The sequence below is a fragment of the Trichomycterus rosablanca genome, chromosome 6, assembly GCF_030014385.1.
Source record: "Trichomycterus rosablanca isolate fTriRos1 chromosome 6, fTriRos1.hap1, whole genome shotgun sequence".
In the NCBI taxonomy this organism is placed as follows: domain Eukaryota; kingdom Metazoa; phylum Chordata; class Actinopteri; order Siluriformes; family Trichomycteridae; genus Trichomycterus; species Trichomycterus rosablanca.
Window position 1 is genome coordinate 47969848 of NC_085993.1, and position 12904 is coordinate 47982751.

Genomic DNA, 12904 nt, shown 5'->3' on the forward strand with positions numbered 1-12904 from the left:
AACTTTAGTTTCGTTTTCTGTCACCAACAATGACTGATCTGCTCATCCTCAATCATAATTGCTCATTTTTTTTCATATGGAAACATTTAATGCCAGTGAAGCACATCATTAACCCAGTGCACATTTAGTGGTTTCAGTGGTTTTACTCTCAGTACTTCTGCTGCTGTGCCAATTTCCTTAAGCTTCAAAAGACCAGCCAGCTGTTTCCAGGATCTGGGAAGGTTAATACTCTGTTAATGAAAACTATAAACGTTTGGTGGAGCTTTGCTTCTGCTCCCAACACTGATAACCTTCCACCAACCCCCTGCTGAGGGAAAAAAAACTCTGATTCTCTGTAGACGGTCCATCAGAGAATAAATGAAAAGATTGTTCAGACTAAAAGCAAAAGAAAAACTGGTCATGTGGAGCCCAGAATCAAATGGGGTTTTTTTTTTTTTTGTACAGCGCCTATTTGTTGTACATTTTGATGTATTTGGTAAAATCTGGGACAGTTTTCGTTTTAAAAGCAAACTGAGACATGGTTTAAAAGCAAAAGGAAATCTAGGGCTGCTGACAGTATTTTGATACTTGGTATTGGTCACTGTTTGGAACTCTTTATGGTTAGTAAAGCAGTACAGGTATTGTAGACTGGGTGTGCACTCTGCTACGGTTACACTATTTGTACTTAAAATACACTGATCAGCCATAACATTAAAACCACCTCCTTGTTTCTACACTCACTGTCCATTTTATCAGCTCCACTTACCATATAGAAGCACTTTGTAGTTCTACAATTACTGACTGTAGTCCATCTGTTTCTCTACATACTTTTTAAGCCTGCTTTCACCCTGTTCTTCAATGGTCAGGACCCCCACAGGACCACCTAGGGCTGGGCGATATATCGAGATTTTATAAAATATCGATATATTTTCATACGCGATATAAGATAAGACAATATCGCGTATATCGATATACAGTAGATGTTACGTTCCAGTTAGATCCGACTGTTCGTCTTTCTCTTCTCCCAGTTTGTCTCTGCACATGTTCACCTGCCCCGCCCCCCTCCCTCACTGAACACAACTCGCCCCTCCCCACCACTTCACCAGTAATTCCTGCAGGCAGCGATAGCATGGAGACGGATAAAGACGTGACAGAAGCTATCGAGGAGGAGCTGTTTACTAAAAAGAAAAATAATGACTCTTTTTGGAATTATTTGGAGATGGTTCGAATTCAAAGTGTCAGATGAGCAGCAGAATAATGTATTCTGTAGAGAATGCCGAAAACAAGTCCAGACAAAAGGTTCCAGCTCCGTGTACCTTCATTCGTTTTTCACTTCAGATCCCAAAGTTAGAAAACAAGAAAACGAGTCGTTATTCGTTTTAAAAACCAACACAAGCGCATGCACGCGCTGACATGCACGTATTTACTTCACATTAAGTGTTGAGAAAGTAATAATAACGTAGCGGTGCGTCTCCTGTTGTTCTGACTCTTGTGTTTGTATATGTGATGTGCATATATTTGCTCTATCTGTAAAAACAAACATTATGGGGAGTGATTTCTGTACTGGATGTTGTACGTGGTTGTGTTAGTTTATACTGGACGATCGCCCGACGTCCGAAACGTCATTTATTTATTTATCTTCTATTATAGTATTTCTTGTTGTCGGCCAATAAACAACCAAACATTATTAAATTGCATGAACTAACTCTGCAGTAAACAAGGAGCAAACAGCAATTAAACAGCAAATAAAGCTATTCAATAATAATAAAGTGCATGAAGAAGAACGCTGATTAAAATGCATGAAATGTTGTAATAGTTACACAGTAACATGTACGATTAGTTCTGCCTGTATTACAGAACTGAGTTCTATACAGTAAAAGAAAATATTAATGTAAATGTTAATGTTGTGGCGACATATACATAAAATAATGTATAAAGTCTAAACATGTGGGGGTGGGGTGGGGGTTTAACGAGGGGTTTACTTTAACAGGGTTTTACTTTTAATGTCACACGAGCTCAGCCGGAAACCGTGTCATTGCAACATCTTCCCTACACACTCGCTCCCTGCGCCCTATAGTGCACTTAACATTCTTAAAGGACCAGACAATATATTTGTAATTCACATTAGACGACAGGCGATGCCTTAAAAAACAACTTTTTTTTTTCTTAGAATAGCTCTTTTTTTTTTTTTTAAGGAAAAATACTTCTTGTGTGAAGCTTCCCCAGCATGAATATTAATAAAAGTGCCTGTAAAAAAATTGGAACATGTAGCTTTGTCTCAGAAGTGTCTTTTTGTTATTACCTTATGGGATAAAAAAATATCGAGATATATATCGTATATCGCCATTCAGAAAAAAATATCGAGATATTATTTTTGATCCATATCGCCCAGCCCTAGGACCACCACAGAGCAGGTATTATTTAGGTGGTGGATCATCCTCAGCACTGCAGTGACACTGACATGGTGGTGATGTGTTAGTGTGTGTTGTGCTGGTATGAGTGGATCAGACACAGCAGCGCTGCTGGAGTTTTTAAATACCGCGTCCACTCACTGTCCACTCTATTAGACACTTCTACCTAGTTGGTCCACCTTGTAGATGTAAAGTCAGAGACGATCGCTCATCTATTGCTGCTGTTTGAGTTGGTCATCTTCTAGACCTTCATCAGTGGTCACAGGACGCTGCCCATGGGGCACTGTTGACTGGATATATTTTTGGTTGGTGGACTATTCTCAGTCCAGCAGTGACAGTAAGGTGTTTAAAAACTCCAGCAGCGCTGCTGTGTCTGATCCACTCATAGTGAACCAAGTGAACATCTGTCCATGAGCTTGTTGGATATGCCATTCCAAAACCATGGGCATTAATATGGAGTTGTTTTTCCTTTCCAGTTATACCAGCCTCATGTTCATGACTCCACAAGACAAAATGAGATTTACAGAGGGGTAAAAGGCACGAAGGAAACCAAGACAAACACAATTCCTAGGCATACATTAGCAAAATAAATGTAAACGAAGTGACGAGTCAGTGAACCAAAATACAAAATCTAAACAGTTGGCGCTCAGGTGGCGCAGCAGTAAAACACGCTAGCATATCAAAGCTGACATCTCGAACGCGTCGGTTTGAATCTCAGCTCTGCCACTGGCAGGCTGGGCACCTACATGAACAATGATTGGCTTGTTGTTCAAGGGTGGGTGCCAAAGGGGACCTCATAACTGATGCTTGCTGATTAATAATGTGTGGGATAATGTGTCTTTCTGTACACAAAGCTGATCCACATATGAACTTGCCTCGTCCAGGTGAAAAAATGCAGCCGGCTACTGCACATACAGTGTATCACAAAAGTGAGTACACCCCTCACATTTCTGCAGATATTTAAGTATATCTTTTCATGGGACAACACTGACAAAATGACACTTTGACACAATGAAAAGTAGTCTGTGTGCAGCTTATATAACAGTGTAAATTTATTCTTCCCTCAAAATAACTCAATATACAGCCATTAATGTCTAAACCACCGGCAACAAAAGTGAGTACACCCCTTAGTGAAAGTTCCTGAAGTGTCAATATTTTGTGTGGCCACCATTATTTCCCAGAACTGCCTTAACTCTCCTGGGCATGGAGTTTACCAGAGCTTCACAGGTTGCCACTGGAATGCTTTTCCACTCCTCCATGACGACATCACGGAGCTGGCGGATATTCGAGACTTTGCGCTCCTCCACCTTCCGCTTGAGGATGCCCCAAAGATGTTCTATTGGGTTTAGGTCTGGAGACATGCTTGGCCAGTCCATCACCTTTACCCTCAGCCTCTTCAATAAAGCAGTGGTCGTCTTAGAGGTGTGTTTGGGGTCATTATCATGCTGGAACACTGCCTGCGACCCAGTTTCCGGAGGGAGGGGATCATGCTCTGCTTCAGTATTTCACAGTACATATTGGAGTTCATGTGTCCCTCAATGAAATGTAACTCCCCAACACCTGCTGCACTCATGCAGCCCCAGACCATGGCATTCCCACCACCATGCTTGACTGTAGGCATGACACACTTATCTTTGTACTCCTCACCTGATTGCCGCCACACATGCTTGAGACCATCTGAACCAAACAAATTAATCTTGGTCTCATCAGACCATAGGACATGGTTCCAGTAATCCATGACCTTTGTTGACATGTCTTCAGCAAACTGTTTGCGGGCTTTCTTGTGTAGAGACTTCAGAAGAGGCTTCCTTCTGGGGTGACAGCCATGCAGACCAATTTGATGTAGTGTGCGGCGTATGGTCTGAGCACTGACAGGCTGACCCCCCACCTTTTCAATCTCTGCAGCAATGCTGACAGCACTCCTGCGCCTATCTTTCAAAGACAGCAGTTGGATGTGACGCTGAGCACATGCATTCAGCTTCTTTGGACGACCAACGCGAGGTCTTTTCTGAGTGGACCCTGCTCTTTAAAAACGCTGGATGATCTTGGCCACTGTGCTGCAGCTCAGTTTCAGGGTGTTGGCAATCTTCTTGTAGCCTTGGCCATCTTCATGTAGCGCAACAATTCGTCTTTTAAGATCCTGAGGTGCCATGTTGGAACTTTCAGTGACCAGTATGAGAGAGTGTGAGAGCTGTACTACTAAATTGAACACACCTGCTCCCTATGCACACCTGAGACCTAGTAACACTAACAAATCACATGACATGAGGGAAAATGACAAGCAGTGCTCAATTTGGACATTTAGGGGTGTAGTCTCTTAGGGGTGTACTCACTTTTGTTGCCGGTGGTTTAGACATTAATGGCTGTATATTGAGTTATTTTGAGGGAAGAATAAATTTACACTGTTATATAAGCTGCACACAGACTACTTTTCATTGTGTCAAAGTGTCATTTTGTCAGTGTTGTCCCATGAAAAGATATACTTAAATATCTGCAGAAATGTGAGGGGTGTACTCACTTTTGTGATACACTGTATAATATAGATGTCTGAAACTTTACATTGAATAATAGATAACTTGACAGAATGAGAAATATTAATAGAAAAATACACTTACATCAGCTCATGAACAATTATTCTTTAGCTCCTGATTTAACAGTATTTTGTATTTTGTTTTAAACTGTATAAAATTTGCACCACAGTAGCTTTTAACAACAAAAGATTTATTATAAAGATTTCATGTAATTATTTACCCTATAGGACTTTATATTAATGTAAGCAGAAAATCACTGGGGCCGGGCGGGGTGCTTGCAAAAATATTTTAGCAGGGTGTGCAGGGTGTTTCATCTGGGTTGGACTCGGGTCTGAAATCCTCTATAGCAGCGTTTGAGGAGAGCCACTCTGAGTCCTCCCTGCCAGTCCAATCAACACGCATTAATCATCCACGCTGGGTCTCTCTGCTGGAACTTGACAACATGTCCATCCAATATCCTGAAATCACATGAGCGGGCTGAAACAGTGTCTATTTTTATCAGACAAGAGAACGACCTTTTATATTAGACCTTCTATATCAGACCTTATATATCAGACCTTCTATATCAGACCTTCTATATTAGACCTTCTACTGTATATTAGACCTTCTATATGCACTTTTTGGTGTTGACATTCTCTACAAATTCTTATTACATTTGCAAGACGTAAAAGTTTGTGAACCATTGACATTGTTATTTCTAAACTTTCTAAACTTAATCCAAGTAATAATTATTGTTAAACATATTTAAAACATATCTAATTTTCAACCATTAGGTTTTTTTCAACCATAAAGCGACTTACAGTATACAGTCTAAGCATCTGAGGGTTAAGGGCCTTGCTCAAGGACCTAACAGTGGCAACCTGGCAGTGGTGGGGCTTGAACCACGACCTTCTAATTACTAGTCCAGTACTTTAACTGCTAGGCTACAGGTTACACGTGCTTAATCTAGTCATGGGTCACATGAACGTACACTATACTGCCTGTATGTAACTTATCATTGAATTAATTAAAGTTAGAGCCACTTCCATTGTAAGCAAGTGTATAAAATATATAAGAACAGCTTCTTATTAATGCTCATGGTTAAGCTGGGCACCTCTAGAACCCATACATTCAATCTTGTGTTGTTTCCTGGATTTGACTTTTGCCGTTGTTTTTCTTATGGTTTATATATTTGATTGTAAATTAGTAATCGTTCTGTTTCATGCTAGCCCACTACTGCTGAGATCTTGAATCAGTTCTACTATAGGTCATCTGGGTGCCTACACAAGCATGATTGGCTGTGTCTGAAGGAGGGTGAACCGAAGGGATTTCTCATTGCTGCTGTAATTGGGGCCTCTGCTGGCAGGTCGAAGGCACCAGCAGGGGAATAATGGAGATGAGTGCATGATCACTGCATGACTCTGTACGCGTTACTGATCCCTGTGTGAGTCAGTCTCATACAGGTGGAAAGAAGCAGTTGGCTACTACATGTGTTGAAGGGGGAGCGTGTTTGGTACAGGGTCCTCGGTCTGAGTAGGAACATAAATGTTGTACATTTTATTATAGTTTATAATCTAATAATCTGTATATAAAAATTTCAAATAAAATGTAAAATAAATGAATGAACACTTGAAAAACGGAACTTTTCAGTATTTTAGTGTTCTTCCTCCACTGGTCTGTACAGTACCAGAATGATTTGTAGGTCATTATTAATTATTAAATATTAATTACAGAAGATGGGTAAAATCATGGGCAGCAGTGTTTATATCTGTAATTTTACAATCATTTAAAAAAAAATAGAGCACTGGCTGAGCTGTGATCTGAGTTCATGATGTTTTTTTTAAGTGTTATGGCATTTAGACTCCTCTTCATTTGCTCCAGAGGTGTCTAAGCTGCTTTCTCTTAATCTGCATGATGGTGTTTCTCAGCCCTCGTCATCCAGCTAATCTAACTCTAAGCATTAACGTCAGGAGTTACAGACTGTGTTTTATGAGCAGAATAAAGTCAAGCATTATTAACTCAAGTCCCCGGTTGGTTGTGATGTGCAGAAAATCGGTGGTTTGTTATATGTTGCTTACGCTACGCCGCTGATCTTCATGGGGCGCTGTGATGTCTTTGGGCTTCGTTCCATGCTGTCTGAGCTAATGAAATGTTAGACAGAGCTTGGAGCAGCTGAAATAAAGACAAAATATTTCCAAAGCTCTGTGTAAGAGCTTACCAAAAATAAATAAATAAATTACCTAATAAATAAAGGTATATGTGTTCACAGTGGCAGTTTAAAGTGACTGATACTTTTAATTTTTATTTTATTGAGTTGTTTCTTATATAGGGCGGCACGATGGCTAAGTGGGTAGCACTGTCACCTCACAGGAAGTGCACATTTTTCCACAACAGTATAATATAATCTATAATTGACATATGCTGTTCTGTTACAAACATGATTAATTTTGTCCTTTGAGCTTTAGTTGGCAGGTCAGTGCAGCATTTCAGCACCTCTCTCACACAGCAAATAAAACTCTGCCTGTCTGACCCTAGATCTTCTCCCTCAGCCTAGATCTTTTCCTTCAACCCTAGATCTTTTCTTTCAGGCTTCACTGAAATCCAGGGCTACACATGCTTTACCACATATCATCCAGCTACGCTGAGTCTGCTTTTTAGCGACGACTGGAGAAACTCAAGCACTTTTCACATTTACTAAATCAAATATGTTTAAACTGTTAGATTTTCTTCGTAATACTGATCCACTGTTGGGGAGAATTCTGCTGCAATTTAGGGGTTTTAATTCACTGTAGTGGCCCTCTGTAAAGAAAACCTGTTTATTTAAACTTCATTTTGAGGTTTAAAGATTGAGTTTCTGTGTCTGAATTATTTCCAAGGCAGAACTGATTTGAGTGTTGGGGTAATGTTTGGCTTAGATTTGTTGGGTCTTATATGGCTGTGCAGTGGTAGGTAGCTGAGTAGTTCATGTACTGGACCTGGTAATCAGAAGGTTGCTGCTTTAAGCCCCACTACTGCCAGGTTGCCACTGTTGGGTTAGTTAAATGTAACTATGAAAAGCAATTGATGCCAAATTTGGCCAAATGATTTCTACATTTGTTGATATAATTTGCCTTTTAGCAGTTTAGTGATGAGGGCGGCACGGTGGCACTGTCACCTCACAGCAAGAAGGTCCTGGGTTCGATCCCCAGGCGGGGCGGTCCAGGTCCTTTTTGTGCAGAGTTTGCATGTTCTCCCCGTGTCTGCGTGGGTTTCCTCCTGGAGCTCCGGTTTCCTCCCACAGTCCAAAAACATGCAGTCAGGTTAATTGGAGACACTGAATTTCCCTATAGGTGAATGAGTGTGTATGTGTGTGTGTGTGTGTCTGCCCTGCGATTGACTGGCACCCTGTCCAGGGTGTTACTGTGTGCCTTGCGCCCATTGAAAAGCTGGGATAGGCTCCATCATCAAGTATACGAGTTTGTACTTGTGATTTAGTCACTTGTAAGTTTTTTCTTGTGGTGTTTCTGTGTATTTAACATCTTATTAAATCTTCTCTTCTTTCTTGTGTTTTGTACAGAATATTTTACGTATCACATGATTCGCAGGACCTGAAAATCTTCAGTTACATAGCCAGAGACGGGCAGACCAATGTTTTCAGATGCAATGTCTTCAAATCCAAGAAAAAGGTAATTGAGCTGTTAAAACCTCTCCCACACTGCTCACTGCATTCTCAATGTGAAAAAAATCCATCATTTTCAAATGACAGAAACCTATCGTGCATGCTTCATTTAGTATTGAATGGATGTGACAGGAGGAGATTGAATGAAAATGCCCCATGTACACCTCACCCTCTGTATCACTCTCTCACTCTTTTACTTTTTCACTTTTCCTGTCTGTTTTCTCATCATTCTGGCCTATTTTACATTCAAGTATCATCACTGGCAGAATTGAGAAGCAAGCCTGAGCAACAATAATAAGATTTAGTAACACTCAAAGTAACATACACTATATTACCAAAGATACATACATGTCCCAATTCTAACAGGTGTATTATATGTATAAAATACACTGATCAGCCATAACATTAAAACCACCTCCTTATTTCTACACTCACTATCCAATACCCACTTGCTATATAGAAGCACTTTGTAGTTCTACAATTACTGACTGTAGGCCATCTGTTTCTCTGCATACTTTTTAACCTGCTTTCACCCTGTTCTTCAATGGTCAGGACCCCCACAGGACCACCACAGATACCGTCGATATTCTTTTCCCACTTACACAGCTTTCATTTCCATAAACAGTTCCAAAGACAATAGTCTGGACCAGTCTGATCTCTGTTTGGAGAGATCCGAATATCTTTACCAGTTTCTTCTTGTTCCGTGTCTGACCTTACAAATGTTCCCCTTTTTCTTCACGTTTCTTTTGATTTTTTTATTTAAATAAATTGGTAGTGCCAGTTCCCAAGCTCACCCAAGTCCTGTTTTTACTGATCAAGCTTCCCTAGTAAAATATAAGAAAATGAAACAGTAATATGAGAACTGTAAGCGAGTACTAAATGCGGCAGGAGTTTGTTAAATGGCTGCGCAGTCTTAACAGCCTGAACATTTACATTTTCAGCATTTAGCAGATGCTTTTATCCAAAGCTACTTACAGTATACAGTCCAAGCAACTGAGGATTTAGGGCCTTGTTCAAGAGCTCAACAGTGGCAACCTGGCAGATGTGGGGTTTGAACCAGCAACCGTCTGCTTTCTAATTCAATACCTTAACTATGGAAGTAAATCTGTCTCATCAGATTTTGAAATTTAAAAGCCTTTGAATTTTGATTACTGAACTTTAAGCCTTTGAATTTTGATTACTGAACTTTTTTGCCTCAGAATTCAACCCACACATTTTACAATAACTCATTTTCACTTTCATTTTTTGATGTTAACAAATTCAAAATCAAAAATTCAAGTTTATAAAATTCAAATAATATATATTCAGGTTGCTCAAATTCGATAGGTCAAATTCAGATCACAAAATTCAGATTAAAAAATTCAGACTAAACATCCGGGACACGCAGGATGAGCAATCGATTCCAGAGCCGTAGAGAGAACAGAGTAGCGACACTCCCATAGAGAACCGCTGTGACGGGGGCGGGACATTTCTCTGCACAGCTCCGGGTGGAGCTCTGTTCATTTCCACTACTGAGCAGCATTTTCAGCTGTATGTTGCTTTGTTTTAAAGAAATAATGAATTTGATGTCATTAATATACTTAATACTGTTATTGTTTAGCATTTGCTCAGCACTAAATGTTACATGTTTATCTTATTTAATAGGTATAACTGAATTTAGCTCATTCAGTTAAGCTTAATTAATGCCACTAGAGTCTTTTCACCTTAAAATGAGGTGATTAATCAAGAGTCTTGTTACAGAAATGATAATAAAACATTAGAGCCATAATAAATCATGCTACTTTTACTTTCACACTTAAGTACATTTGAAGGTAAATACTTTAGTACTTTTACTCAGTGAAGTGGAGGTAAAGAGTATTTTACTTTTACTACTACTTTTACTGGAGTAATATTTTACCTTGGATATCTCTACTTTAACTCAACTACATGGTTTGTGTACCTTGTCCACCACTTACATTAGACAAAATGAACTAGTGCATATTATTATGAATTAATTCATGTATTACATGTAGGAATGAATTATTAATCACTCATGAAATAAGAGATGAATGAAGCTATTTCATGTACCTGCACAATAATGTTAAAGGTACGGTAGTGTGTTTATAAATCTGTTCATTCAGTGCAGGTAAACATTATGAATCCAGCCACATGGCTCAGTGTTTAACCAAAATGATTATTATTATTATTATTATGAATCCTCAGGAAAGTGAAGGGAGATTATAGTTTATGCAAAAAAAAAGAAAGAAAAAAAGCTCTTTAATCTCTGTACTGTATATTGTTTATACTACTTAATGATATCACATTATGTAATGTATGCTAATATAATGTACTGTGTGTTAACAAGAACAACCTATTAAGTCATTATAAAAATCTTCCACTTCATATACCAAACTGACATTAAAGCAGATGCAGTAAATGTAAAGGCAGGTGAAAATACCCAGAAATTGTACAATATTTTATTATTTGCCTTTTAATATTTCACTCACTGCTGCTTGTCCCATGACAGCGCCGGGTTTGTTTGGAACTACTGGAGGGGTACATAAACCACGTGACCGCGAGAACAAGAAGTGTCGCAACTCTCTCTCTCTACGGCTCTGCTGTAAACGAAGCCGCTTCGTTGTCACTTGATCGCTGGAGTGTAACTTGATTGGCTGGGTGTCGGTTCGATTTGAGACAGAATCGATCAGAGCCGTAGATAGAGAGAGTTGCGACAATCCTTGTTCTCGCCGCCACACGGTCACGTGGTTTATGTATCCATCCAATAGTTTCAAAAAACCCCGCGCTGTCATGTTCTCATATCCCAGCTAGCACAATCATCTGGTCCAGCTCCCTCTTTTCTATCGGCACAGTCGGCCGAGTGTCAGAATCGGCCAGAATCAGTGTAGCCAGATCCGGTCCAGTTGTTACCACAGCTGGGTTTGGCTGGTGCTCGTAGAGACGCGGAACAACGTCACCATAGCAACAGTGCGATGCGAGCCGTTAAAAAAGAGGACTAATTATTTGTTCGTGTTTGGTAAATTAACGTTGAATCTTAACATTTTACTTAGCAAAATGTAAGCAGAAAGTCTATTAATGAGTTTTGGATTAAGATAGAGAGCAATTTGGAAATGGAAACTGTTAGGTAATGTTATCTATTGAGTTTCAGGTTAACTGGTAGTCTGAACTAATACACTTCAGGTAACGTTAGCTAAAAGGTAAACAGTTTCTTGCATTAGCCAACAGCTGCAAAATAATTAAAGCTCATTCAATAGTGTATTAAATACTTAATAATAATAATTAATAATATAAAATACTTATTTCCACCACTGTATATATATATATATATATGTGTGTGTGTGTGTGTGTGTGTAAAATATTTATGGTATGTATGTAGGCTGTATTAGTAGATGTAGTTGTAGTAGTAGTATGTTTAGTAGTATTGTGTATGCGTAGTATAGTATGTATATTTACAATATTGTTCACTTTGATAATTATCATTCTTATATGCAATTATATGTTATTTTCTATATATAATATTAATATAGTTGTCATTTTGTTTCACTTTTATAATTTGTCTTATTTTTAATATTCTGATTATTATTATTATTATTATTATACTTGCTGCAATTATCTTAATAAAATACTTTCTGCTGCACAATCTGTAGTTAATCTGTAGTTAATCTGTAGTTAATCTGTAGAATAAATGTATTATTTTATCTATGAGGATGTGAAAGGAGAAGAAAACGGGAAATAAATGGTATCGCAGTGTTTTGGGGGCTATTCCGGCCCAGCTGCGCCGGAAGTGGGCCACAATTACAAGGCTAGCTGGGATGGGACAAGCAGCAGTGAATGAAGTATTAAACACTAAATAATAAACATTTGTACAATTTCTGGGTATTTTCAACTGCCTTTACATTTACTGCATTTGGTATATGAAGTGAAAGATTGATGTTTATAATGACTTATAATGAATAGATCGTTCTTGTTAACACACAGTACATTATATTAGCATACATTAAATAATGCCATATCATTAAGTAGTATAAACAATATACAGTACAGAGATTAAAGAGCTTTTTTTCTTTCTTTTTTTTTGCATAAACTATAATCTCCCTTCACTTTCCTGAGGATTCATAATAATAATAATAATCATCATTTTGGTTAAACACTGAGCCATGTGGCTGGATTCATAATGTTTACCTGCACTGAATGAACAGATTTATAAACACACTACCGTACCTTTAACATTATTGTGCAGGTACATGAAATAGCTTCATTCATCTCTTATTTCATGAGTGATTAATAATTCATTCCTACATGTAATACATGAATTAATTCATAATAATATGCACTAGTTCATTTTGTCT

At 38.6% G+C, this 12904-nt stretch overlaps 1 protein-coding gene across 2 annotated transcripts in view; it reads left to right on the top strand.

Annotated features, from left to right (window-relative positions):
• nos1apa (nitric oxide synthase 1 (neuronal) adaptor protein a) overlaps positions 1 to 12904 on the top strand; it is a 165949-nt gene that overhangs the window by 70582 nt on the left and 82463 nt on the right. For both annotated transcript variants that reach the window (XM_062997073.1, XM_062997074.1), the window contains exon 5: positions 8457 to 8565. In XM_062997073.1, the coding sequence (XP_062853143.1) occupies positions 8457 to 8565 (109 nt within the window). The remainder of the gene's footprint in view (positions 1 to 8456; positions 8566 to 12904) is intronic.